At 47.1% G+C, this 25,259-nt stretch overlaps 7 protein-coding genes, 1 long non-coding RNA gene, 1 other non-coding gene and 1 pseudogene across 15 annotated transcripts in view; 8 read left to right on the top strand and 2 right to left on the bottom strand.

Annotated features, from left to right (window-relative positions):
• The first annotated feature begins 7 nt into the window (after positions 1-7).
• On the top strand, positions 8-4,927 carry Pgant7 (Polypeptide N-Acetylgalactosaminyltransferase 7). 3 transcript variants are annotated; one of them, NM_001298477.1, is made up of 3 exons: positions 8-762; positions 1,573-2,049; positions 2,492-4,927. In NM_001298477.1, exons 1-3 carry the CDS (start codon positions 558-560, stop codon positions 3,583-3,585), a joined length of 1,776 nt encoding a protein of 591 aa, NP_001285406.1. In that variant the 5' UTR covers positions 8-557; the 3' UTR covers positions 3,586-4,927. The 3 variants fall into 3 exon arrangements, with proteins under 3 accessions (NP_001285406.1, NP_728178.1, NP_573301.2); NM_167623.2 differs by having other exon boundaries at positions 122-762; positions 2,492-4,810; NM_133073.3 differs by having other exon boundaries at positions 122-762; positions 2,492-3,910.
• Positions 4,928-5,067: 140 nt separating this feature from the next.
• Positions 5,068-5,275, bottom strand: lncRNA:CR45627 (long non-coding RNA:CR45627). Its single transcript, NR_123945.1, has one exon. It is a non-coding gene; the product is annotated as a long non-coding RNA:CR45627 (long non-coding RNA).
• Positions 5,276-5,825: 550 nt separating this feature from the next.
• Positions 5,826-6,801, top strand: CG15043 (uncharacterized protein). 2 transcript variants are annotated; one of them, NM_001298476.1, is made up of 2 exons: positions 5,826-6,146; positions 6,220-6,801. In NM_001298476.1, the coding sequence occupies exons 1-2, from the start codon at positions 5,912-5,914 to the stop codon at positions 6,474-6,476; spliced, it is 492 nt and encodes a 163-aa protein (NP_001285405.1). In that variant the 5' UTR covers positions 5,826-5,911; the 3' UTR covers positions 6,477-6,801. The 2 variants fall into 2 exon arrangements, with proteins under 2 accessions (NP_001285405.1, NP_573300.1); NM_133072.2 differs by having other exon boundaries at positions 6,220-6,592.
• A 1,186-nt stretch (positions 6,802-7,987) lies between these two features.
• On the top strand, positions 7,988-8,809 carry CG15044 (uncharacterized protein). Its single transcript, NM_133071.3, has one exon. The coding sequence runs from the start codon at positions 8,103-8,105 to the stop codon at positions 8,583-8,585; it is 483 nt and encodes a 160-aa protein (NP_573299.1). The 5' UTR covers positions 7,988-8,102; the 3' UTR covers positions 8,586-8,809.
• Positions 8,810-9,448: 639 nt separating this feature from the next.
• On the top strand, positions 9,449-9,966 carry CR46403 (annotated as a pseudogene).
• A 407-nt stretch (positions 9,967-10,373) lies between these two features.
• CG15046 (uncharacterized protein) lies at positions 10,374-12,544 on the top strand. The gene is made up of 4 exons (NM_133070.2): positions 10,374-10,598; positions 10,840-11,720; positions 11,777-11,948; positions 12,006-12,544. The coding sequence occupies exons 1-4, from the start codon at positions 10,508-10,510 to the stop codon at positions 12,344-12,346; spliced, it is 1,485 nt and encodes a 494-aa protein (NP_573298.1). The 5' UTR covers positions 10,374-10,507; the 3' UTR covers positions 12,347-12,544.
• Positions 12,545-13,072: 528 nt separating this feature from the next.
• On the top strand, positions 13,073-15,507 carry psh (persephone). The gene is made up of 7 exons (NM_133069.2): positions 13,073-13,361; positions 13,847-13,931; positions 13,998-14,181; positions 14,240-14,349; positions 14,415-14,698; positions 14,757-14,940; positions 14,999-15,507. Exons 2-7 carry the CDS (start codon positions 13,856-13,858, stop codon positions 15,343-15,345), a joined length of 1,185 nt encoding a protein of 394 aa, NP_573297.1. The 5' UTR covers positions 13,073-13,361; positions 13,847-13,855; the 3' UTR covers positions 15,346-15,507.
• A 714-nt stretch (positions 15,508-16,221) lies between these two features.
• On the top strand, positions 16,222-20,011 carry Hayan. Of its 3 annotated transcripts, none has more exons than NM_001103550.2 (8): positions 16,222-16,553; positions 17,351-17,439; positions 17,505-17,685; positions 17,861-18,637; positions 18,766-18,833; positions 18,929-19,200; positions 19,266-19,452; positions 19,510-20,011. In NM_001103550.2, exons 2-8 carry the CDS (start codon positions 17,358-17,360, stop codon positions 19,854-19,856), a joined length of 1,914 nt encoding a protein of 637 aa, NP_001097020.1. In that variant the 5' UTR covers positions 16,222-16,553; positions 17,351-17,357; the 3' UTR covers positions 19,857-20,011. The 3 variants fall into 3 exon arrangements, with proteins under 3 accessions (NP_001097020.1, NP_001259684.2, NP_573296.2); NM_001272755.2 differs by having other exon boundaries at positions 19,510-19,893; NM_133068.3 differs by lacking the exon at positions 17,861-18,637 and having other exon boundaries at positions 19,510-19,893.
• asRNA:CR45714 (antisense RNA:CR45714) lies at positions 18,862-19,922 on the bottom strand. Its single transcript, NR_123944.1, has one exon.
• Positions 20,012-20,506: 495 nt separating the features above from the next.
• The window catches only part of CG32547 (uncharacterized protein), a 36,461-nt gene continuing 31,708 nt past the window's right edge, over positions 20,507-25,259 (top strand). For both annotated transcript variants that reach the window (NM_001272753.2, NM_167622.3), the window contains exon 1: positions 20,507-20,829. The gene's annotated coding sequence lies outside the window, so the exon portion shown is untranslated. The remainder of the gene's footprint in view (positions 20,830-25,259) is intronic.

The raw sequence follows: 25,259 nt of genomic DNA, 5'->3' as shown, positions 1-25,259 counted from the left end.
TAGACTTATTTGCGCACATACATAAAAAAAATCCATTTTCACCACCCTGTGTTATCGCCCAGCCGCCTATCGCTGCTGGTGCCTAATTTAGCCCTAACGCCTGGGCGATGATAGAAAAAACGGCATAACGCGTTCTTACCAGTTGAACATCGTTTTCTACCATTTTTTGTTTACGTTTGCACCGCGAATATTCGTGCACCTGCACTCGCAATTTGCTCAAAGCCAGCGGCGCTTTTTCGCCGGCAAGTTGCTCCGCACCGAGTTAAAGCATCACTCAGGCGGACGAGCTGGTGTACTCCAGTTAGCTTCTCGCCCCAGCACTTGTAATTGTCATTATCGGCGGGGCGCCTTTGATCATTCAGCGGCATCTCGAATCCGAACCAAAAGTGGTTCTTTTGTTCTCTTTCTGCTTTGTGGCCACCTTTCCGCGCTCCCCGCTTACCGCTTCCCGTCTCCCGCGCCGTGCTTTTTCTTTCTGGCCACCTAGACACGTCAACAGATTTGGAACTTTGTAACTGGAATCTGGAACTGGGCATCGGAATCGGAATTAGGGAGAGATGCGCGTGAGCACCATCCGCAGCGGTCGGATCTGCCGGCTGGCATTGTGCCTGCTGGTACTGCTGCCGCTGCTGTATCTGCTGGCCAACTGGAGCGATCACCACAAGCGCGTCCAGGAGGCGTATCACACGCGCTTCGGCGGACCCAAGTTCGCCCACCAGCGATTGGAGGGCAGGCCCAGGGAGGTGCCCAAGCTGGTCGATGGTAAGTGGCTACAGGATCGAGGATAGCAATATCAGCCCTTGACCAGGATAAAGAATAGGATTGTGTCACCCATAACGTGAGCCTTGCCATTAAGATTCCTCACTCACGTATTATACAATTTTATTATGGAGGACTATCATCAGAACTAAGGATACAGAGTAGTTACCATATCATTGTTGAAAAGACCGAGTTGTTTGCTTACTGCAAACCCAGCTAAAGAATTCAGTAATCTTTGCTTTATATCACTTAAAACCGGCTTTTGCTCGTTTTAACCAATTAATTACTTGCCATGTATGCTACATAGTATTCAAAGAAGTCTTTATTACCACGTTTAGCGTGAGTAAAGTATGGTTGGAGGTTAAAGGATAACCTTTTCCAACCCATATCGTACAGTCTATTCCCAGTCTAACTTACGAGCCCATTTCAAATATTTATCGCATTCTATTATACATTCTCCAAAACCGGCTTTGTAATGGCCCTAACCAACCAACTATCAAATTCGGATAGAGTGAGAAAATAACCTCATAAAAGTCATTTTTACTGCACAGCCACCAAAACTAGTGTGTCTTTAGTCTTTTGTATCAAATGCTAATTCTAGTCGTAGAATATTCCATATGACCATAAGATGGTTAGATGATGGCATATTATTGGTCTGTAATACCCCGCCTTTATGCATAAGTCTGAAATTATAACCCACACCTCCTGCAAGCGCATACAGTGAGTGGCTGGGCCAATATTTAAACAATTGCTGTAAGCTTGCATAGGTAATTTGCACGCGCCACACTCACAATTTGTTTTTGCGTTTTTCAGGCCTTGGCAACTTTGAGCCGAAAGATGTGAAGCCACGTAGCGGGCCTGGCGAGAATGGCGAGGCCCACAGCCTGTCGCCGGACAAGAAGCACATGTCGGACGCCTCCGAGATGGAGTACGGCATGAACATCGCCTGCTCCGATGAGATATCGATGCACCGATCGGTGCGGGACACGCGGCTCGAAGAGTGCCGCCACTGGGACTACCCCTTCGATCTGCCGCGCACGAGCGTCATCATTGTCTTCCACAACGAGGGCTTCTCGGTGCTGATGCGCACCGTGCACTCGGTCATCGATCGTTCGCCCACGCACATGCTGCACGAGATCATCCTGGTGGATGACTTCTCCGACAAGGAGAACCTGCGCAGCCAGCTGGACGAGTATGTGCTGCAGTTCAAGGGGCTGGTCAAGGTCATCAGGAACAAGGAGCGCGAAGGTCTCATCCGAACGAGATCCAGGGGAGCCATGGAGGCTACAGGTGCGTATAGCCCATATCTCATTTATGTATATTGTTATGTGTTCTTGCATAACTTGCATAACTCATGACGGCTTATCGCATAGTTAAAAGAACGTGTTGTATGGAAAACAATAGTTTTATCTTGAGATGTTTGCATCAAACGCTGAAACGCCAGCTATTTGGAATTTGAATTGAAGATAACTTCACGTTCCGCTTTGTGGCAATGATAAACCTTTAAACTGCAGACTCATTGAATTTCTTTTACATTTTCTCAGCATAATAGAATTGCCTATCATTGCAATTGAAGCAAGATTATCGTCGATTTCAAACAAGCCTTTTAGCATAAACAGTATGCATAGAAATTTACAAATTACTATTTTAAAGCATCATCCTTTAAATCATCATATTAACCCACAACCTTATAAATATCCACACAAACACTAAACTGCTTTGCATCCCGCAGGTGAGGTGATCGTCTTCTTGGACGCCCATTGCGAGGTAAACACCAACTGGCTGCCGCCCTTGCTGGCGCCCATCTACCGGGATCGCACTGTGATGACAGTGCCCATTATCGATGGCATTGACCACAAGAACTTTGAGTACCGGCCGGTTTATGGCACGGACAACCACTTCCGCGGCATCTTCGAATGGGGCATGCTGTACAAGGAGAACGAGGTGCCACGTCGCGAGCAGCGCCGCCGTGCTCACAACTCGGAACCCTATCGCAGTCCCACGCACGCCGGCGGCCTGTTCGCCATCAATAGGGAGTACTTCCTGGAGCTGGGCGCCTACGATCCGGGTCTGCTGGTCTGGGGCGGCGAGAACTTCGAATTGAGCTTCAAGATCTGGCAGTGTGGCGGCAGCATCGAGTGGGTGCCATGCTCTCGCGTGGGTCACGTCTATCGCGGCTTTATGCCCTACAATTTCGGCAAACTGGCTAGCAAGAAGAAGGGTCCATTGATCACGATCAACTACAAGCGCGTCATCGAGACGTGGTTCGACGACACGCACAAGGAGTACTTCTATACGCGCGAGCCGCTTGCCCGCTACCTGGACATGGGCGACATTAGCGAGCAACTGGCGCTGAAGAAGCGACTGAACTGCAAGAGCTTCCAGTGGTTCATGGACCACATCGCCTACGATGTGTACGACAAGTTCCCGGGTCTGCCGGCCAACCTGCACTGGGGCGAGCTGCGCTCGGTGGCCTCCGACGGATGCCTGGACTCGATGGGCCACCAGCCGCCGGCCATCATGGGCCTCACATACTGCCATGGAGGCGGAAATAATCAACTGGTTCGGCTCAATGCCGCTGGCCAGTTGGGCGTCGGCGAGCGCTGCGTGGAGGCCGATCGGCAGGGCATCAAACTGGCCGTGTGTCGTCTGGGGACAGTCGACGGTCCTTGGCAGTACAACGAGCACACGAAGCACCTGATGCATCGCGTCCACAAGAAATGCATGGCCCTGCATCCGGCCACGCAGCAATTGTCATTGGGTCACTGCGATGTTAACGATAGCTACCAGCAGTGGTGGTTCAAGGAGATACGCCCACGCTGGTAAGTCCAGCATGTTTGGGAGGAGCAGCAGGAGGAGGAGGATCAAGGAATGGATCACAAGGGTTTCAGCCGGGGCAACGGGGGCGATATTTTAGACAAAAGCAATTTAGTGAAAATGAGAAATGGAATTGTTGTTGGTTTTGTAACGCATATAAGTATTGATATACACACGAAAAACACAAGATATCACACACATCTGCATTTATGACGCGAACTGTATGTACATATGCACTGTCGGCACTTGGAAATCGCCTGGGCAACCGGGATTCAGACAAGGGCATTCAATGCTCGGCGAATAAATAAATCCACAAGGATATTATTAAATTATTAAAGCTTAAGAATTTCGATTTTGTAAAACAATGTCGTAAGGAATCGCGAACAATTGTATTTCCATGTAAGCATTAGAACAATTGCTTTTAGACCATATTTGTAGTGCATGAAGTGAATGCAATTTTCAAAATCGTGTGTGTGTGTTAGTAGTAGTCGTACTTGAAAACTGTTTTCCACTTTTGTCACGAAAGATCAAACTCCACAAAATGCACTTAGTGCAGAGCGTACGAAAATCATCACAATTAGCTGATAGTGAACCCATTCCCATTTCGATCGGCGAATCTCATACAATAGATATTCAATTGATATTTGGGAGGATCCAAGCCTGGGGGATTTCCGTGCCGACCTCGTGTGTGTGTGTCCTTGCGTATGAGTGAGAGAATGCGATGGGTATAGAGCGGAAGCGAATAAGAGCGAGATAGCGCGATGGCGGGATGGCGAGTCGAGTGCAATAGAGGATTTATGAAACGGGAACGGGACGCGATGACAGGGCCGCAGATTGTTTTGCTTTATGATTGCCAACTGAAAAAATGAATGTACTAACCTTAGTCTATACTCCTGCAAGTCCAACTAATCCTAGCTTAGTTTCAACGCTGCCACATTCCAATCTAATCCATTATAATCTATTCTAATTCCAATCCAATCCAATCCGAACCGAACCAATCGAGTCTGCAGCGAAGCTCGGCTCTCTTACTACTAATCCCATTATTTTTTTTTAAACTCTTGATTTTCGTAAAGCTCTCTGTACCAGGTAGTCGTAATCGTAATTGATCGTTGCAAGTGCTTCGGGAGTTTGATTTTTGAAAACAATATTTTACATTCATGTGTAACTTTAGAGTTATCGATAAGTCTGAATAATAGCATAGAAATAAAAACGTTTTCTAAACACTTTACCATGTAAGCCGAGCTGTTGAATGTTTAATATTGTGGGGAAGGGTCGATCCATTTATAAATCAATAGATATAATAAAGTTCCCATCTCAAGATGTGCTCACAATTTGAAACCTAAGTGCACAGAACAAGTTCGCATTTTTCGAAAGTTTTTAAAATTTCTTTTAATTTTATATTCTTTTGACGTAGGTGCACCATTAATGCCCCGCCAATTCTTTAAGTGTACGCATAGAATGGCGAGTAAATCCAATTTTAAGCAGATGATTCATAACTTATTGTTAAATCAAATCTACAATTATCGATGGCCGCGTTGATTGGGAGTGGTGATGATGGGTCGATTCGTCTCGAAGGTACTCGACGTCCCACTTCCAGGGAAGTCCACGGGCGATAAGATTCCGGGAAGTTCTTTCCTCCATCGCGGGTAGGGAAGTCTAAAAGCGCGAGGAAGGGGGAGGGAAGTCCAACAGGGGGACGCCAGCAGGTGTCAATCCTGGGGCAATAGATTGCGCCTAGAGTTAGTTTTTGGCTAATCAGGGCCTGAGGAAAAAAAAAAGATTGTTTGTTTACCGTCGGATAGGAAAGGTCGTACTCCCAAAGTGGGAGTCGTGGTCTTATCTTCCGCCCATTGGTACACCATCGCAGCTGCCGGCGGGGCGAAAGGGGGATGATTGGATCCGAGCGCAATAACACCGAAATTGTTCAATTTAATTGAGTGAAGTGGGAAGCTTCCTTATCAGCATTATTATGGTTACACTTCCGTGGGGTCGCTGCACTGTAAGGTGCTAGATATAAAAAAAAGCCCAATAACTCATTTATTTATCCTCTAAGCTCTAATTCAATACAAGAGTTTCATTTCTGAACGAGAAGTAGAGCAGTTCCAGCGTCGGTGTGACTCTTTTTCCGGTATTGGATTAGACATTGTCACTTGCCACTTGAAATTGGCAATGGGCCTGATAAGGGGGTACCTAATATGATTCAAAGAAAAACAGTGGGCGGTATAAATAGGTGGTTTCCAGACCTTGGCCATCATTCCGTGACTTCAACGTGCCGTGACTGGAGACCCTTAGTCCACACACTTCGTTTACCTCGAATTTCAATTCAACGCCCAAGATGTCCAAGTTTAGCCTCATCCTGTTGTCCGCCCTGCTGGGCTGTCTTGTGTCCGGTGGAGCGGCTGGAACAATACGTGTGGATACCACCGGCATCCAAGTGGTGGATAATATCCATGTCTTTGCCGCCCAATACCCGGGTCTGCAGATCCAGCAGATGGAGAAGGAAATTGTGCCGGCCAAGGCCCGCGTCGGAAGCCAGACCGTGCGCTACAACATGGGAGCCCGCATTCCGGGTAAGTTACCCAAAGCATACCCTACGTTTGACCGACCACCAATCACTGATCCCGCAATCTGGCATACTTTCAGGCGACGAACTGGTGGCCCAGACAGCCAACACTTACGAATTCCCACGGGCGCAAGATGTGAGCCTGCAGCTTACCTATCCGGAGAACGGCAAGGGTGCCACTGTATCCTACGTGGAGCTGCTCTGCACCCAGGACACCAACGAGGGCACCGCCTACGTGGTCGCCGGAGGCATCGGCCAGAGCTTGATCTCCATCGTGCTGGAGGCCAAGAACACCAAGAACTTCTCATACCAGGCTCTCTACTACGGAGTCAACTAGGAGGCATTTGCATTAGTTCCTCGCTAGCTTTATATATATATATATTTTTTTTTTTTTTTAAATGTGACTCCAATTTTAAATACATATGTATAATGGCAGACTAAAATGATTGCAGCACCTGCAATTATCTAGATTTACGTAATTAATTTCATTTCATTGATGGGATAAAGTTTATATGCTGTCATATGTTTAATCGTAAATATGCAATTAGATCATATATGTTTGTACTATCAGTCACTCTGTTAATTGAGTTATATGATAAATCAAATTCGGACCTGTTCCTCTAATTAAAAAATTTCATTTTTAACGAAGAATGTGTAGATCCAAAGATATACATGTACGTCTTTCACTGTGTACGATCGAATGTCGAATGTATTGCAAAGCTGAAAAGTCGGTAATGGTAGAGATCATATATCACCATCCCCAGGGTATTCGGTAATCTTGATCAATTTCAAATGGTTCGTTGCTCACGCGCCTTCCACTCGAAACCGATGATAGCCATTGCCATAAATCTGGGACAGCCACTCACCTGAATCCGCTGTGGATTCCGATTGCGGCTCCGTTTGGCATGGAAGGTGAAACCAAGGCGGCAAATCATCCAGGGATTTGTCTGCGAAAGAGTGAGACGCATGAAGTTTTTGTTCTACTGACGTTATTGAACTTTCCCCCTATCTGGCTGGATTTTTAGAAGGAATTCCCAACCGAATGAATCACGTTTTGGATGAGAACGAACAATGGCCAAACTCCCAAGACTTTGCGATTCAATTGGGTATTTATCATATAGCTGGGCATCTGAGTATCTGAGTATCTGTCTTCATTCAACTATTGGGGGGACTTTCTCTGGTGGTAAGTACGTCAGTCCAGAATCGATGTGGTATATATAGATATGTATGAATATAGTATCTATGACCATGTTGCGTAGACAGTCAATTGACTTTGTAGATACGGTTATTTGTTTATTAGATTGTTTGCCATTGTGCGCCATTATGCATATCAAGGCTAAGATTGTCGTGGAACAAATAAACAAACAAACACGCGCCATCACAGATCGTCATTCAACGGCGGAGGAAACATTTCCTTTATCCAGTAAGGTGGTGCTTCCTATCACTGGTTTTATTATTGGGTGGGTTGTCATAAAAAAAATAAAAATAAAAATCAACAACATACTATCTAGCCGCTTACTAATAGATTGAACTACGATAGCACATTAAGTTAATGCTTCTTGTACGCAGTCCGTCCAATCGTCCAATCAAATAACAAGTGTTCCCATCATATCCCATCATATGCCCATCCAATCCAATCCATTTCCCAGCGGTGTAAGCTCGAGTGTCCTATTTATAGGAACTGATCGCAGCATTATGGCCAATTAGTCGATGTGGTTTTATAAAGGCGTTTGCCGAAATTGCCACAGCCAATTCCCCCGGGGGCTTATCGTTCAGTTGTGTCGGGCCGTCTTATCGACGTAGTGACCGCCGATAAGGAAGCATGTATAAAAGCCGGAGGCGGTCGCCAGTACCAGCCAAAATTCAAAAAGCGTTCGAATAGTGCATCAGAAAAGGAGTCTACACACCCCTTATTCTTCCGATTATTTTGTTTCGTTCCCATTTTTTTTCTGGTGATCTGGTGATGTTAACAAAGATGTTCCTAGTGCTCTGCCTGGTGCTGGGCATCATGGCATCGGTATCCGGACAGCCACACGCCCGTGCCAGCGATCTCTACTATACGGACATAACGCCCGTGACCGACGAAACACGCTACACCACCCTCAATCCGGACGCACAGCTGAACGAGATGAACAAGGTGAAGCACTCGAAGGGCAACGTGGTCTTCACCGCGGGAAAGCGGGCATCGGGTGACCGACTCATTGTGAACCACTACGATGACGACAGCTTTCCCAGTGCCAAGGATGTGGAGGTGCTCATGAGCTATCCGGCCGGAGCCAGCACAGGGGTCACGCTGACGAGCATCGAGGTGTATGTGGACATGACGGCGGACGATGCCGGTGGCTATCTGACCAAGGGTGGCATCGGTCAGACCAACGTGGAGATTCTGCTGACCTCCAATCAGACGCGCAGCTTCGTCTACGAGACGTTCATCTATGGGTACTAGGACTGCTCGCCCAGAACTTTCAGCTACAATAAACGATTCGCTTGGAACCCAACTGTGATCATGAACTCCAGACCCTGCCCCTGTCCCTGCCCTTCCTGCCGAGAGTATTATTAGTCATAGACGTACATACATTAAAGAATCAAATTTCAAACGGACTACTGTGCACATCCTTTTACTTATCCGTACCATTGCAGAAATAAAGTGTTCCTTGTTGCTTGGCGCCCAAACGAAAGCGATTCTTTTCAGCTCCAATCCTATGAAGCCACTGAAAAGGTGGTTTCTCTACCTATGTATATTGTTTTGATATGAGTATATATAAGATAATTTATAAATGTATGAAAGGTGAGCTTAACTCCCAGCGGTTAGCCGGTTTTTAAAGTTTGCTACTTGCCAAAGGAGGAAAATATTCAATCTTAAATTTTGGGTTCTGTGTCCTCGATTGTTGCTCAGGGATTTCAGAGTACTGATCCGGAGAAGCTTAGATAGGAGGATGCGGATAGGGCCAGAGATAAAACAAAGCGGAGTTCCGAAGTTGAGAATCAGTTTGGTGCGAACTCTGGGAGAAGCTGCACCATGATGTGAAGATTCCTGATTCTGTTCACGGCACTTGGCGGAATTCGAACATGGGCTGCCAAGCTGAAGTTTTCCCTAAACGGTGGGTGTGTATTGCAGTCACCATTCAAGCGATCTAACTTGATGGTCATGTGATCTCAGAGAGGGGAATGCCTGTCCCGAAATGCCCAACTAACCGGAGAGTAGCTGCAACAGGAACTGCTCTGCGATGATCGAGAGCCACGTTCTCCGGAAACTACAGGCATTTACTCACTCCGGCTTATTGCGCCGGTTTGGAAGACGTCATCCTGATGCCAAATCGTGTCCGCCTGGGTCTTGTGGCTCCCTTCAAGAAGGAGCTTGTTATCAACGTAGGTTCTATTACGAGTAGTTCATAGCCGGATCAGTTACCAGACTCCACTTCCAGAGAAGCTTTAACTATAAAAGCGATCTTGTCCTGTTTCGGCTAACCCACAATTACAGCAGTGAATGGCCATCAGGATTTGGCCAGCTTGCCCAAAGGAATGATGCAGGTGTCAACTGTGAGTGGTTCGAACAGGAGCTCTCCTAGAGACCCTTTAGCACATGCAATATAACCGTTTGGTCAGGGATGCGGAGCGTGGAAAGCCGGACCCACTTTTGCGTCTACCCCATCCACATGCCGGCCACAACGAGATCGGGATCCTGTTTCTGTTGCCTGCGTGCTGGAGCCAGTGTCCTTCATGCTGTCCAGGCCGATGGCAAGTGCTATAAGTCCAGAAACGCAGATCTGTACTACACCAGTCTGGTCAACGGAAACGTGCTGGACTTCATCAATGACAGTCATTAAATAAATGGGCATGCTCGATAACGGGGCGTTTCTCGGGGGGATGGAGCCGTCTATGCCAAATAGGTGGTTCTTTAAAGGTAGTGATTAGGTTAGTCACTGACACTTTAGGTAACACTTGCATCATCGACATTCGGTGCACCCCCTAGTCCCTGCGGTCTTTTCTTCCCAGGGGGATGCTATTCTCTTGGGGGGTTTCTCCCATCCACACGGCCTGTGAATCAATCATGTTGGGTCAACCTCGCTCCGCTCCCATCTTACTCACTCATTCATTTCTCGCGCTCTGCGAGCGCACCGTGATTTTCGCCGATCGTTGAACCAGTCGCAGGGAGAACCATCTCGCCACCACAGCTCACATTGCTATTGCTCCGAGAGTCAAGCTTGCTCCAGCTGCCAGTTGATCGCCAGCCGCTTCGTCGATCGGTCAGTCTCTGCAGCCAGTTTGTTGTTTGTAGCAGCCAGTTGAGGAGCAGAAGCGACGATAGTTGGCTTCCAATAATAATAACAACCAACATTAGCATCGAAAGCAATCGAGAGTCGAGCAATGTTACGTCGAGGGCCAACGGGCTTCATATCCGCCCTGATCTTCGCGAGCCTCTGTCTGGGCTTCTGTCGGGGCTACTTCAGTCTGGAGGGTGCGTAAGCTATCGCCTGATCGATCCACTTAACTTTTTTACCAGACCAAATATTAACATCTCCTGGCGCGCTCCATGAGTTGAAGTCAATTTACATGTTTATTTAACAATGTACACTTTATAATTTGTACACGTAGTCTTTCATAATTGGATGCTCAGTATTCGCAACTCATTATTATTTGATCGTTATTTGGTGATTATTATTGATTATTGATTACGAATGATTGTTCCCTGGTTGCAGTGGGTGATCCCTGTCCCACGGTCAATTACCGCAGTCGCTGCCAAGCGCTGGAGGATTGTGAGACTCTGGCGTCGCATCTTAAAACGGGACGACTCACATTGAGGGCGGTGATGAACTGTGGCTTCACCACGCGCAGCGAGAAGATCTGCTGTCCCGTCGAGGATGCCCAGAGCGAGGTGCGGTTAGATCCCACGGCGGCCACCACCAGTACAACTACAACTACTACTACTACCAGCACAACATCTACTACTACTTCCACCACAACCACCACTACTACCACAACTCCAGCGCCAGAACCTTGGCTGAGCATATTCAAGACGGATCGCGATTACGTCCAGCAATCCATTGGGTCCACGCACCGGCCAACGAGGGAGAGCATCACCTTCAGAGACACCTCCGATGGCGCCGACTGCACGGCTCCCCTGTACGAGGGCCAGTGTCGTGCCGTATCCGCCTGCCCCAGTGTGGAGCCACTCCTGTCGCAGGGTCGTCTCAGGGACGAGGATTTCACAACGTGCCGCGAGGGAACGCACGAGGAGATCATCTGCTGTCCGCTCAATCTGCCGCTGCAGCCACGCGTCCACACCGGCTTGCGGCTGGGTGTCCAGGGTGATTCGTCGGAGGGCAAAGCTGCCGAGGATCCGCTAGAGCTGGCCGCCATTGCACGGGCGGATAGGCTACTGCCACACTACCGCCATCTGGCTTCGCTGGCACATCCGAATGCCGCCTTCGATGGCCACCTGCATCACTGTGCCGCCCTGGTACTGACGCCCCAGCTCCTGGTCAGCGCCGCTGGCTGCGAGCGACCAAGTCATGCTGTTTTCGGAGTGGCTGATCTGCGGGACGTTGACGCCGACGAGGACTATCTGGCGGATATAGTGGTGAGTCCATCAGTCCTTGCCCATGTACATCAAATCTAAAATGTCGAATATTTTAGCGCCTGGTTCAATTTCAAAAGGATCTATCACTTATACGATTGCAGGACCCACTGCGTCTGGGCAGTCAGACCTCCGCGAATGTGAGCGTGGCTCCCATTTGCACCCAGTTCGAGCTGACCAGGCTGCAGCGTAGCGGCAGCCTAGTGGCCGTGGGTTGGGGCAAGGGTGAAGGTGAGCTATAGCATACTCATCCAAGGAGTTCCAACTAAACGAATAAAGCTCTTTCAGACACTGACTGTCCGCTGTTCGAGATGCCCATGCGACTGCGTCCCACATGGGCCTGCGGGGATCTACCCAATTACGGCGGAGTTCAGGATCTGGGCAGCTCACATCTTTGCGTGGAGCCGATGGACGGCGAAAGGGAGCTGCAGCGGTTCTCCAACAGCAGCACCTGCGCCGCCTGTCCGGCTTCCGTGGGCAGTGTACTCCATCTGGTGCGACCGGGCGGAGGTCGCTGCGTCATTGGGGTTGCCACGCCCACGGGGGCTGAGTGCGAGGCACGGACCATGTACTTCACGGGTCTGCTGAGTCCGCCGTTCAGGCGGTTTGTGGAGCAGGAGCAGAAGTAGTCATCCAGGTTAAGTTAGAACAATCTATGCAAATAATGTATAAATTGGATGAGAAGAACGCAGAAGTGAAATTGATTTCGCAAGCATCAGCTTGTGAAATAATTGGAGCAGCATGGTCACACTGAACACGATCTGACTGTACTTTTATGCCTAAGAATATACCAGTTAACATCTACCCAAAACCTCATTGTAGTAAGTAAATTAATATAAGAAACATTATAAATAAATTTTATATATTTATTACAATTCTCTCTGTTCATTCAAAAGTTAATAGAGTAAACAGCGCCTTCAAGTTACGTTTAGTTATTGCATAAATTTGCAAATATTTGCACACATGATGACTTTATTCGCTATTTGTTCGCATAAATCAAGCACTTGGAATTGTTGAAGGTCTCGTTTCGAAACAGTTACATCTTAAGTACTGCTCTTAGTTCTTTGATATACAAATTCAAAGGGAGGAGACTGTGTCATTACAGTTTGGACTATGCAGCATAAGAAACTCATTGCTAATTCCGCTGAAAAACGATCTCCTCTTATATTTATTTATGTTTAATTATTCATAAAAGCATTGCTCGGGTTTTCCGATTATTTCGGATCGGTTGTGGCTCTGGATTCAAGAATCTTTCAGAGATGAAAACCGGTTGGAGAGCAATCTATTGCCGCCTAGTGTGTAGATTGGACTAGTCACAGATTGGGATTCAGTTGCACTGGAGATGCTTTACTGAGCGGTCAGAACCGTCGTCCCAGCCTGACCGTTTCAATCCGCCGCGTCTGTGACCATATCGGTCAGATTCTCTCCGCCATAGCCACCGGTTTTAAAGCTCCATTGAGTTTACGTCGTGTGCAGTTTTGTTTTTGCTGGTTTCCTCGTGTTTTGCTTGATTTATTGTATTGTATTCCTTGTGTTTTTGTGCTGTGCTTCCGATTGCCATACTCGGAGTGATCGGTGCACTCGAAGAACATCGAAACAGCGACGTATTCCCTTATCAAAGTCTGGCAAAAGGTTGTGTCGAAGGTGGGTTCCGTGGAAGGTTCGTGCCATGAGCATAAGTCGTACAATCATACATGTGATTAGCTTATAATTACTGCAAGCTAGTTCAGCACTCACAATCAATAAGCGTAAGCGGCTCTATCCAAACTAAACAGCATTCTGTCCTTATCAGAAACAAATCCCCAACTCAGATAGTTTAGGAGGTTTTCGATATCAGCTATAAATACCCCTCGTACTGAGTGACAGAACGAAGATTACAGTCGCCAAAAAAAAAAGGTGAATCAACCGATCCAACCTTTCCATGTTATGTTTTCCGTTGGATGGTGAAATACTGCCTTGAAGAAAAAAATAATCTTGAGTTTTCCTCACCCACTTGGCCCTCCAATGCCAGGAGTGACTGTAGTTCATGTCTAGCATCTGTACTCAATAAGTTGGTCAATGGCTGCTGGTTTATTGTAATCAGAAAATCATGGCGAAGCTCATTCATTTACATTCTCCATTAATTGCAGCGAATTAAGATGCCATTGAAGTGGTCCCTGCTACTCGGCACTTTTGTGCTCATCAGCTGCTCCTCCGTGGAAGCAGCCGTCACAGGTGAGTTCCGATCTCAGCCAGGTCACATCAAGTATTTGCCCGACTCGAATCTTGCGTTTGTTTCAGTGGGTCGGGCCTGCAAGGTGACGGATACCATGCCCGGTATCTGCAGAACATCCTCCGATTGTGAGCCCCTAATCGATGGCTACATCAAGTCGGGAGTCCTGACGCTCAACGATGTGCCCAGCTGTGGCCTCGGCGCTTGGGGTGAGATCTTCTGCTGTCCCACCAAGCCGTGCTGTGACAATAGGTAATCCGCGAATTGCTTCCATTGGGATCACATAGAAATGGGTTGTTTGCCTTTGCAGTACCATAACAAGCGTTTCCACAAGCTCCACCACAAGCACAAAAGCTCCAATGACCAGTGGTCGTGTCGATGTGCCCACGTTCGGAAGCGGTGATCGCCCAGCAGTGGCAGGTGCTTACTCTTTTGATCAGATCACTCCTAGAGTTCCTCTACTTATTTCCAATCCCACGATATAGCCTGCAAGAAGATTCGCGAGCGAAAACAGCAGAGGAGCGGCAATCAATTGGTCATACACATCGTGGGCGGTTATCCGGTTGATCCGGGTGTATATCCCCATATGGCGGCCATTGGTTACATCACTTTTGGCACCGATTTCCGATGCGGCGGATCGCTAATCGCCAGTCGCTTCGTCCTGACCGCCGCACATTGTGTCAACACCGATGCCAATACGCCGGCCTTTGTTCGCTTGGGAGCTGTGAACATTGAAAATCCAGACCATTCCTACCAGGATATCGTCATAGTGAGTCACTGTGCTTATGCATTAAGTTATAGCCATTCTGATCGATACCATATCTCAGCGAAGCGTTAAGATCCATCCGCAGTATGTGGGCAATAAGTACAACGATATCGCCATTTTGGAACTGGAACGTGATGTCGTCGAGACGGATAACATCCGGCCCGCTTGTCTCCATACGGATGCCACCGATCCGCCATCGAACTCCAAGTTCTTTGTCGCCGGTTGGGGCGTCCTAAATGTAACCAGTGGGTAGCACAAAAAGTTCCATATCCTCCACTTCCACTAATGGCTAACCATCCGCAGCTCGGGCGCGATCTAAGATCCTGTTGCGCGCTGGTCTGGAGCTGGTGCCTCTGGACCAATGCAATATATCCTATGCGGAGCAGCCCGGTTCCATAAGGTTGCTCAAGCAGGGCGTGATCGATTCGTTGCTGTGCGCCATTGATCAAAAGCTCATCGCCGACGCATGCAAGGGCGACTCCGGTGGGCCGCTCATTCATGAGCTCAACGTGGAGGACGGCATGTACACCATCATGGGCGTCATCTCGTCGGGATTCGGATGCGCCACCGTCACACCGGGACTCTATACGCGTGTCTCGTCCTATCTGGACTTTATCGAGGGCATTGTCTGGCCGGACAATCGGGTGTAAAGTTGGGAAAAGTAAAGTTTTTGTTTTTTTTGTATGTATATTATTTCTATTTGGGATCAGGACTGCCTGATCCATCGCAATTGGCAAACACTCATCTGTGATCTCTATGAGCACCGCGATCGAACCATTTAATACCAATAAAGTAGATACGTTTTAAGATATAATCAATCGGTACAATATTATTTCTGGCAGTTCGGTTTCCAGAACTCTGTGAAGTGATTTTTCTGGTTCTGTTTAATTTTAGAGGGATTTCTGGGTCACCACTTTTATTGAATTGCTGCACTGTATAAAAAAAATGGGGAAATACAAACAGAATGCATTTATTTCAGAAAGATTTGTCATAAGAAATTTAAATTTTAAGCATATGTTTCAGACTATAAGTTGAAAAGGACTTCTTGGGTCACCACCTAGGTCGCAACCTAGGCAAGAAAGTAAGTATCTGGGTCACCACTTTAATTAGAGAAGAATTATACAAAAAAAAAAAAAACAAGATTACTGCAATTGAAACTATATATATGGTAAGTTCTAAAACACGATTCTGTGACACAATTATACTCGACTTTTAAAGGTGTAAATATCGGGGTCACCAAGCGCAGCATAGACCTTACGCGGTATCCTTTAGTCCATACCGCTCGCCTGTTGCTTACCCACTCGCTAATTACAGGCTGCCTTTGTGCTTTGTGTGCTCTGGCTTCTGATCGCTTCGGATCGTTCTGCGATTCTGCGAAGTGGTGGAATGGGAAACCGGTTCGCCGCTCAGCGGGAGAGGATCGGCTCTGGGTGCTATCAGCTGCTGGGTCCGGCGCTTCTTGGTCGACGTCTAAATGGGCCTCATCGGTTCCAGCTCCAGCTCCAGCTGGGGCTCAGAAGCTTGGCTTCAGTTGCTTGGGCGATGCGTTGCTGAGCGGTCAGAGCCGGGAAAATAGCCAGCAGATTCCATACCGCCGCGATTTGTGATAGCCACCGGTTTTTAGCTTTATTGACTCTGCTGGTGTGCTTTTTGCGGTGTTTTTTTCTTTATTTTTTATTTTTTTTTTTCGTAATTCCCTTGGATTTTGTTTTGTTTATGTGGTATTGAATTAAATTGTATTGTATTGTGCGGTGCCCGATTGCCATAGTCACCACAGTGCTCGACGCACTCAATAAACGACATCGATACGTAGACGTACTACTCCCTTATCAGAGACCGAAAAAAGGTCGTGTCAAAGGTGCGTTCGATAAGGCGGACGTCGGTGTACAGTGAACAGTGGACAATGGACATTGGGATTGCGGGATGTGGGGATGTGGGGCTATGTATTGCATGTTCTACTTTTGATTTCGTCGTGTTTACAATGGGCAATTACTGCGGAAGGCCGGAAGCTGATTAGCAATCGCATACCTATTTAATACAATTTCATTTGGGCCGATAACAGGTGATGTCATGACACTTTTGCATTGCTTCAATCGGATATATATGATTCAGTTGAACTGCAGACACATTGACGACTCTCTGCTCAATTGAGCAGCATAATTGTCAGGTGTTACTTTCGTATCGGTTATTACCGACGTAGCTGCGATATCAGTTGGCAGTACACGTCTTTAGCCGGTGGTAAAATCCCAGCGGCATGCCTCCCATGAATCATCTGATCTCACCTGGCGGCGCTGCTGGTGAAATGCTCGTCGTAATCGGCAAACACAAACTTTCCATCAACACAAAGTCTCTCAAATGAAATCAATCAAGTCTGGCTTACTACAATCGAGCAGTTCATATGGAGAATGCTTTTGTGGTGTTCCCATATTAAAAAAAAAAAAAAATCGTAAATGGGTCAATGGCAGTGGATGTGGATCGGTTTAATCAGCTGAAAGTCGAGTCGATTGAAAGAAACAGATCTCGTTTGTTTTTCCCTTACCATTTCGACGAGGGCTTCCCCTGTTGTGAAAATGATGTTTTCCATTTTCGGTTTTGATAAGGCTGATAAGCGTTACCAAGTAGAATGGGATTCACTAATGCTTTTGGGAATTTCAGCTGACCGATGGCGATGATCTCGGCGAGAAGGTACTTCCTTCTGGGTCTCCTGGTGCTGACAACTTCTGCGTATGTAACAGTTGGGGATGGTATGTAGGATGTCTTGCGGCGCGTACACTAGATCCTTGCCAGCTGGCCGCATTTCTCGTTGCAGAGGGCGATCCCTGCCAGGTGAGGTCGGACATACCGGGAATCTGCCTCTCCTCCTCAGCCTGCGAGAACATCAGAGGATATTTGAAGTCGGGCACGCTGTCCACCAGCCAGGTGCCGAGTTGTGGTTTTGGCGCCCGCGAGGAGATCATCTGCTGCCCCACCGTCGCCTGCTGTGCCACTGAGTAAGCGTGTCCTTGTCTCCTTGGCCTCTGCGCTCTATTGTCCTGTTTTTTGTCCTCCTGTTTGTGCACCATATATATGTGTTTGTGTGTGTCCCGCTTGTGCTGTGTGCCCACCGATGTTGCATGCCCCGGTTACCGGCGTCCAACGCCAGACTAACACCTCTCACTCCCACAGTCGAGGTCGTGAGGTCCAATTCCATGCTACGAGCTCCGAGCGCAGCAGTTTACCCGAACCCAAGCGGGAACCAACACCAGAACCGGAGCCACTGCCTCCAACGACCACCGAGGGGAAAAGGGAGCGGGAAAGTCGGCTGGACGAGAATCAGAACTTCTTTGACTTCAACAAGCTGCTAAGCACCACAGTAAAGCCGCAGAAAACCCACGAGTCCTTGAAGTTGCCCACACAGGAGTCGATGAAGACGCCCACTCACGAGTCCATGAAGATGCCCACTCACGAGTCAATGAAGTTGCCCACACACGAACCCATGAAGTTGCCCATCCAAAGCGTTGGAGCTTGGGGCATAGCTCCTTCGAAGACTCAACCCATTGCAAGCACCCAGAGATCTTTTATGGAACCGGAGTGGGGCCGTGAGCCACGGATTGTGAACCGTCCACTGACCACGCCTCGATCACGACCCCAAAGACCGAATAATTCCAATTTCAATACCAATCCAAGCCCCAATAATAACAACCTCATACATTTGGTCAACGATCGGCTGCGGGAGCAGGGAATGCAGATTGAGCCTGCTCGAGAAGTGCCCATGGTGTTGCAAACCACGCCCACGCCCACACCCGCACCCACGCCCACGCAATTGATCGATCCCTTTGAACCCTACCGATTTCGGGGCCAGGACAGAGACAAGGATACCCAGCCCCAGGAACCCTGGAACGATGTCAGCAATAATCTAGACGCGGATCCAGCTCCCAGCATCTTCAATCCAGCCGAGACGCGGTTTGTCTGAGCATTCTTTTGGCATGGACATCAGTTGGCCTCAGCCAGGGAGCCGCATGCAGTCTCTGTCTCAGGTGGAAACCATCGTGAGCCCAATTTTAATCGCTGATATACCTTGTCTTTCGCAGGCCAACGACGCCCAATCCCAATCCCTCCCGCGTCAATCTTCCCGAGAAGGAGCGACCGTCGGTGGCAGGTGAGTTGCGCATTCTTTGGAATATTTTATATGAAAATATCTTTGGAGATATATTATATACAATATATATTAAATTTCCTATCATCTGATGATAGCGTGTGAGAAGATCCGATCCGGTGGAAAGCCCCTGACGGTGCACATTCTGGACGGCGAACGGGTGGATAGGGGCGTCTATCCCCACATGGCGGCCATTGCGTACAACTCCTTCGGGAGCGCAGCGTTCCGATGTGGTGGATCGCTCATCGCCAGTCGATTCGTCCTCACAGCGGCTCACTGCGTCAATAGTGACGATAGCACACCCAGTTTCGTCCGTCTGGGTGCGTTGAACATCGAAAATCCCGAGCCGGGCTACCAGGACATCAATGTGGTTGGTATCGCCATGTGACACATGGTGCGAGATAACCAGTTGAACTCACTCACTTCCATTGGCAGATTGATGTTCAAATTCATCCGGACTATTCCGGCAGTAGTAAGTACTACGATATCGCCATTCTGCAGCTGGCCGAGGATGCCAAGGAGTCCGATGTCATCCGTCCCGCCTGTCTCTACACGGATCGCAGTGATCCGCCAGCGAACTACAAATATTTCGTCGCCGGTTGGGGTGTAATGAATGTGACCAGTAAGTTGTGTGTGCGTAAACTGCAGGATTGGATTGTGTTCGATGGTGTCTTTACAGATCGTGCCGTATCAAAGATCCTGCTGCGGGCGGCTCTGGATCTGGTGCCGGCCGACGAGTGCAATGCATCCTTTGCGGAACAGCCGAGTGCCAACCGGACGTTGAGAAGGGGCGTGATTGCCTCGCAGCTGTGCGCGGCGGACAAGAATCAGCGAAAGGACGCCTGTCAGGGCGATTCCGGTGGACCTCTCATCCTGGAGATTGACGACGTCGACGGCACCTACTCGATCGTAGGCGTAATCTCCTCGGGCTTCGGCTGCGCCACCAAGACCCCGGGCCTCTACACACGCGTCTCCTCCTTTCTCGACTATATCGAGGGTATCGTGTGGCCGTCGAATCGTTTCTGAGGCGTCATTTGATCTGCAATAAATTTAGTTTGAACGGATCGGATGGTGTTTCCCATCAAAAGTGTTTGATAAAGGTATTTTGTCTTTAGACAAAGTTCGACACAATTCAGTGAGTGTCATTAAAGAAGCCATAAGGGTTGTTCATTCAGTTCCTCAAAATGTTAGAATCGATTTTATTTTATATAATAGTGTAGTATAATAGTGTAGTATAATAGTGTAGTATAATAGTGTAATAGAAATTCAAACATCTGAGGCAACTAAGAGGTATCATAAGTGCCAAGCACTTTACCCACTGACGTTTTGCAGCAGCCCTGGTTTCGGGACAGCTGTCAAACTATCGCTGTCTGCGCCTCACCCGCTCGTACGTAAACAGAACTGAGAGCGCAAAAGCTCGCTGCGCGCGGCATTGCCAGGTGTGGCATTCGAAAGTTGCGACAAAAGCTGCTTACTGAGCTTTTGCAGTCAGCTGTTCGCCGCCGTTACAAAGTGCTGCCGGCTTACTGCGGCCAAACAGCCAGCCAAACACCACCCACCACCCACCACCCACCGACCCACTGGCCCCGTCCGCTCGCAGCAAACCAGCCCCCGCTCTCCCCACAAGGCCGCACTCCTGCGGGCAGCAAAAGTGGGAGCTGCTTAAATGGCGCTGCCAGGACTCCTCGGGCTTCAGTTGGTCGCGAGACTGCGAAGCTGTCGGTTTGCCTGCTCAGCGGTGAAGGTGCATTCCTAACGCACATAAAGTCTCGAATCCGTTGGAATTTGAACACGATTACCGTTAGGCGTTTGAAGTGTACCGAATCGAACTAAACTAAACTGAACTAACACAAGTCCCGAGTTCGCGTCGTGTTTGTTTATTTACTTTTATTTTTGTTACATTTTTTTTTTGAGTGACCACCGCCCGAATTCATGAGTCCGTCGGCCTGACCTGACCCCAAAAAGTTGAAACTTCCACCAAACAGTTGCAATCGTAAATGTAAGTCGATCTTTGTGTGCTTGTGCTTATCTGATGGACAGTGACTGTGTTTATCGTACGCCCAGTCCACCCACCATATGTATAGCCACTATCTATTTGGGTGGCATGTACTAACACGGTGGGAAATTGATTCCGGCGGCACATCTGTTTCCACATCGTGCCCGGCGATAACGTTTCCTGATCCGTTCGAACACAGCCCGGACTCGGGCGTAGGCGCACGCGGACCACACAACAGGTGCCAAGGCACCGGGACTAATGATTCCGTACTCCGTATTCCGTGCTCCGTATTCCGTATTCCGATTCCTGACACCCCGCCCCCGCGCATCCAGCAAATCGGCTAAGTCTGGCTAAGCCAACTTGACAAATGAGCCATGTCCTGGCATTCTCGCCGGGATTTCGGAATTACCTTTAGCATTCCCGGGAAATGGGCGCAAATCGCTTAGCGAGGTGAAATACCATAAAACAGTGCTACTCAGAATCGAGAAACTATTAGAATTTCAAAAAGAAAGCTTATACTAGTTCAAAATAGTTTTTTTTTAGAATAATAAAACTGTGACATTTTAATATCTCGATTAAATTTAAAACTATCTATCACTTGAAATATTTATTATACTATAATAACTAGCATTATTACTATAGTTAATATTATTATTATTATTTATTATGACTATAATTACTTAACTCATGTGAAATATAAAATCTCCTGATGTTTCATTAACAATCTATCTCAAACGGATGGAATGAAATCTTCTTATATTTCATTTGAAACAATGCAGCTGAAAATGCCAAACTGCAAACAACATAAAGTTTAAAGAGTGAAGAGTTGGCTTTTAAAAAGACAATTTATTTGTATCCTATAATGAAATTAGATGCATATTAAATGAATATTCCATTGCTTTTAACCCAATGAGTAATGTGACCGAGAGATGAAATTTAGCCTGTTCTAATAAATATGGAATAATTTAATGCGCCTTTATGCCCCATTAACTATTAAAGCGAATTTATCATTATGCTTGTATTACAATCATTATTATTGATTGTTTAAAATTATGCATGTTATGGCATAAGCCAAAATGATTGATCGCCTGGTATTTAATTTAATTTAATTCAATTTTTGCGAGTGACACACTCCGCCACTCATAATTAACAATTATGCCTTTTTGAAGCCAAACCAGCCCATCAAAATGTTATTTAAGAACTTGAGAATTTATGCGCAGAACCCTAGAATAAATTGGATTCGCCCGTGGGAATTTCGCACTTGACCATCCATCCATTCATCCATCCCAGGAAAATGCTTCACGCCGAATCGGTCAGCGAATATTCAAGTGGAATTTTAAATTCCTCATCTGTCATTGCATCCTCATCATCCTAACGTCCTGGACTCCTGTTGTCCGGTGGGTGAAACTTTGTTCTTGTTGGCCGTCGCTCTTTGTGCGGTGTTGGCGGTTAGCCGAGTGGCTATAAATGTGACACTAAGTTAATAAATTTATGGCTAAAACACACCCAACTGCTCTTGATGGCTGATGTGCGCGCTGCTGCTAATTTCCCTTCGCCATCGCCTTCGCCCCATTTCCCCATTTCCCAGGCCATTTCCATTTCCATCAGCCTGAATGATGGGGCAACAACAACGATGTGACGATACGGCCACACGGAGAGAAATAAATGATGGCTCATTTGGCCGAATGCCGAATGGCCAAACTGACCGGGTACATCGGTAATGCGTTCAAAGGCTTCACTTTGATAAGTGGTGATATCAGAATGGAATAGTTATAATAAATAAGCTCGTTAGCAGCCACCAATGACGTTTTCCTCCGTGCAAACCCGTGTGCTATGTGTCTTGTTATCGTTGGCGTATTAATAATATTTTTATTGGCCGCTTATTTGCCTTTCCGACTCTTTGTGTGGGTGTGTGCGTGTGTGTGTGTGTGTGTGTGTGTATTGTGACCAAATACATTCACACTTCAGCCTGACCAAGGCCTATTTATACACTGACCCATGAAACCATCATACAACACCATACACCCACTCGCCAAGCGATGCTCCGGTTGACTTTAATGAATGAATGTCCTGGTGAGCAGACACTGTGGTTACCCAGATAGCAGTTCCAGATCTACAAGTAGAACATCCTATTCATCCAATTTCTTTCCATAATTTCCCATCATCAGGTGCGGCATAAAGTTAACGATCGGCTGCTTTGTTCCAAAGCCATTTGGATGGCTCATTGATTTTGGGGTTTTTTTTTTTTTTAACTTTAGAAAATATGCCGGGTTTATTGCCAGACGATTTCATTGAATATTCATGTGGCAAATGTAATCACAATTTTCTGGATGCCACAGTGGATGAGAAGTGGACGCATGGCCACCTCTTGAGGCTGCTACACATTCACAAACTTCTGATTTCAGCAACAACTTGCTTGTCGGTGCAAAAATCAGTATCGCACTGTCAGGGTGTCCTGGCATTGTGGTAGCATTCTTATAGCATCCTTGTAGCATCCTTGTGGCATCCTTGTAGCATTCAGTGGGCTAAAGAAAAGCTGACTTAAGCGATGATTTCTGGCGCTGTTTTGATGTTGTCCCAAAGAATGCAGCAATAAAAGTGCGCAGATAGCTGAAAATGCTCGACGGGGCGGACATTTCCACTCGAGAGCCCCAAAAACTAAGCAGCTAATGGCTTTAGTTACTTAGCTGCATGGTCCTGGACCGCTTCCGGTCCATACCCATCTGGAGTAAGCTGGAGGAGGAGCCGGCAGCTGCACATAAATTTACACACAAAAGTTCATTTTGGTGATTCGCGTAAATCTCCTCGCAAATCTCTCATTTCGCCAGCGAAGCGTTATGGTTGCCGGAATGGGTCGAATTGTCGCATACCCTGGAAGACAACACGACCTTCACCTGCGAGATTATGGAGCTAAGCTCGCTCGAAGGCATCGCCTAATCTCTGCTTGGAACTCGGGTTTATTGAGCTATGACTACTCGTGTGGTTGCTTTTGCTCAGAATAATCGGTTTATCGCAGGATTACTATTTCCCAGTGAATCACCTGTAAGCTCTTTAGGTTTAAATTGTCACCGGAATAGCTGGGCTTATTTTAAATTCAATGAAATCTATTGTTTGATAGCAGAACTTACATGTATAGCTCTTAATCGAAAAAAAAATATCAAGGCCACAAAAGTTTAATTAACCCGAATGCACTTATCTCTCAATCGGCCAAAGGGTCGCCTATGGATATGATGTGGTTTGCATGCGTGAATGCGTGGATTCCTTGGGCTTGGAGTAACTTTTGGTCTTGCCATTTGGCCCAACAAATGGCATACATAATCAGCTGGGGGTTGGGGCAGATGGATCCCGGGCACCACTTAACGTTGATAAAGAATCAGCTGAACGCGGCAATGTGACGTTAGACATAATTTTTGCGCTGTATTCTTACTTGATTTTATCCTGGTTTTTTTTTTTTTTTTGGCAAAGTGGGTGGGGCAATGGAGCTTGGGGGGCTCTGTTTCTGTTACGGTTTCTGTTTGTGTTCCAGTTTCTGTTGCTCTTTCTGCTGCCTACTTGCTACTCCTTTCTGGCGCTCGCTGAAAGGTCGTTGACAATGGCAAAGGAAGGCGGCTCGAAAGGGAAATTTATGGCTGGGCATTAAAAGAAATTTAATCGATTCCCCTTGACTCGGTCTTAGCACGTGTGTGCTGCCATTTCCCATTTCCCATTTCCCATTTACCGTTTACCGTTTACCGTTACCACACCCCCACTCGCACTCACCCAAACTCAATTTCCATATGCCTACTGTCTCTACAAACGCACGGTGAGAAAAATCGAGCCTCGCAGGATAATAAAAGCTTTGGATGGACAAGAATGCCATAAAATCAGTGAGTCAAAGATGCTCAAAAGTATGCAAGAATATTTTTTGTAATCAACAGACACTTTCACAAGTGGTTTCGAAACAATGCGTTGTGCTTAGACTTTTTGGTTTCTTCGGGAGTGATAAATACAATACCTTAAATTCTGCAAATGAACGAAAGATTCGGATAGCTCCTTCATTTTTCTCGTGTTTCACACAAAGGATCTATCATTTAGAATTTAGAATTTAGAATGAATTCATTTAGAATGTAGCAGTTTAATAACTTAATTCGGTTTGCATCAAACTTTTCAAAATTAAGAAAATTATAATAATTTTCGCTCTAAAATCGCATTTTAAAGCCATTCTCATTGTAGAAGAAATTCTTTAAATGGCATATTACATTAGCTCCTCGACTGATGCGAATAGCTACCATTATTTCTCTCCGTGTAGCCGGTGTTCCTGTGCCTCCATTCCCATTTGGTTTTCAGCAAACAGCGGCGCGTGCTCTGTGTTGCACTTGTTAAGGCTGCCACTGTCCCCCCCGCCCCTCGAGGAATCGTTAAAACTCAACGCCACTGTCTCCATTTCCACGTCC

This window comes from Drosophila melanogaster, chromosome X (assembly GCF_000001215.4).
Source record: "Drosophila melanogaster chromosome X".
Lineage (NCBI taxonomy): Eukaryota > Metazoa > Arthropoda > Insecta > Diptera > Drosophilidae > Drosophila > Drosophila melanogaster.
Note: the sequence above shows the minus strand (reverse complement) of the source record. Positions and strands in the feature narration are given on the sequence as shown.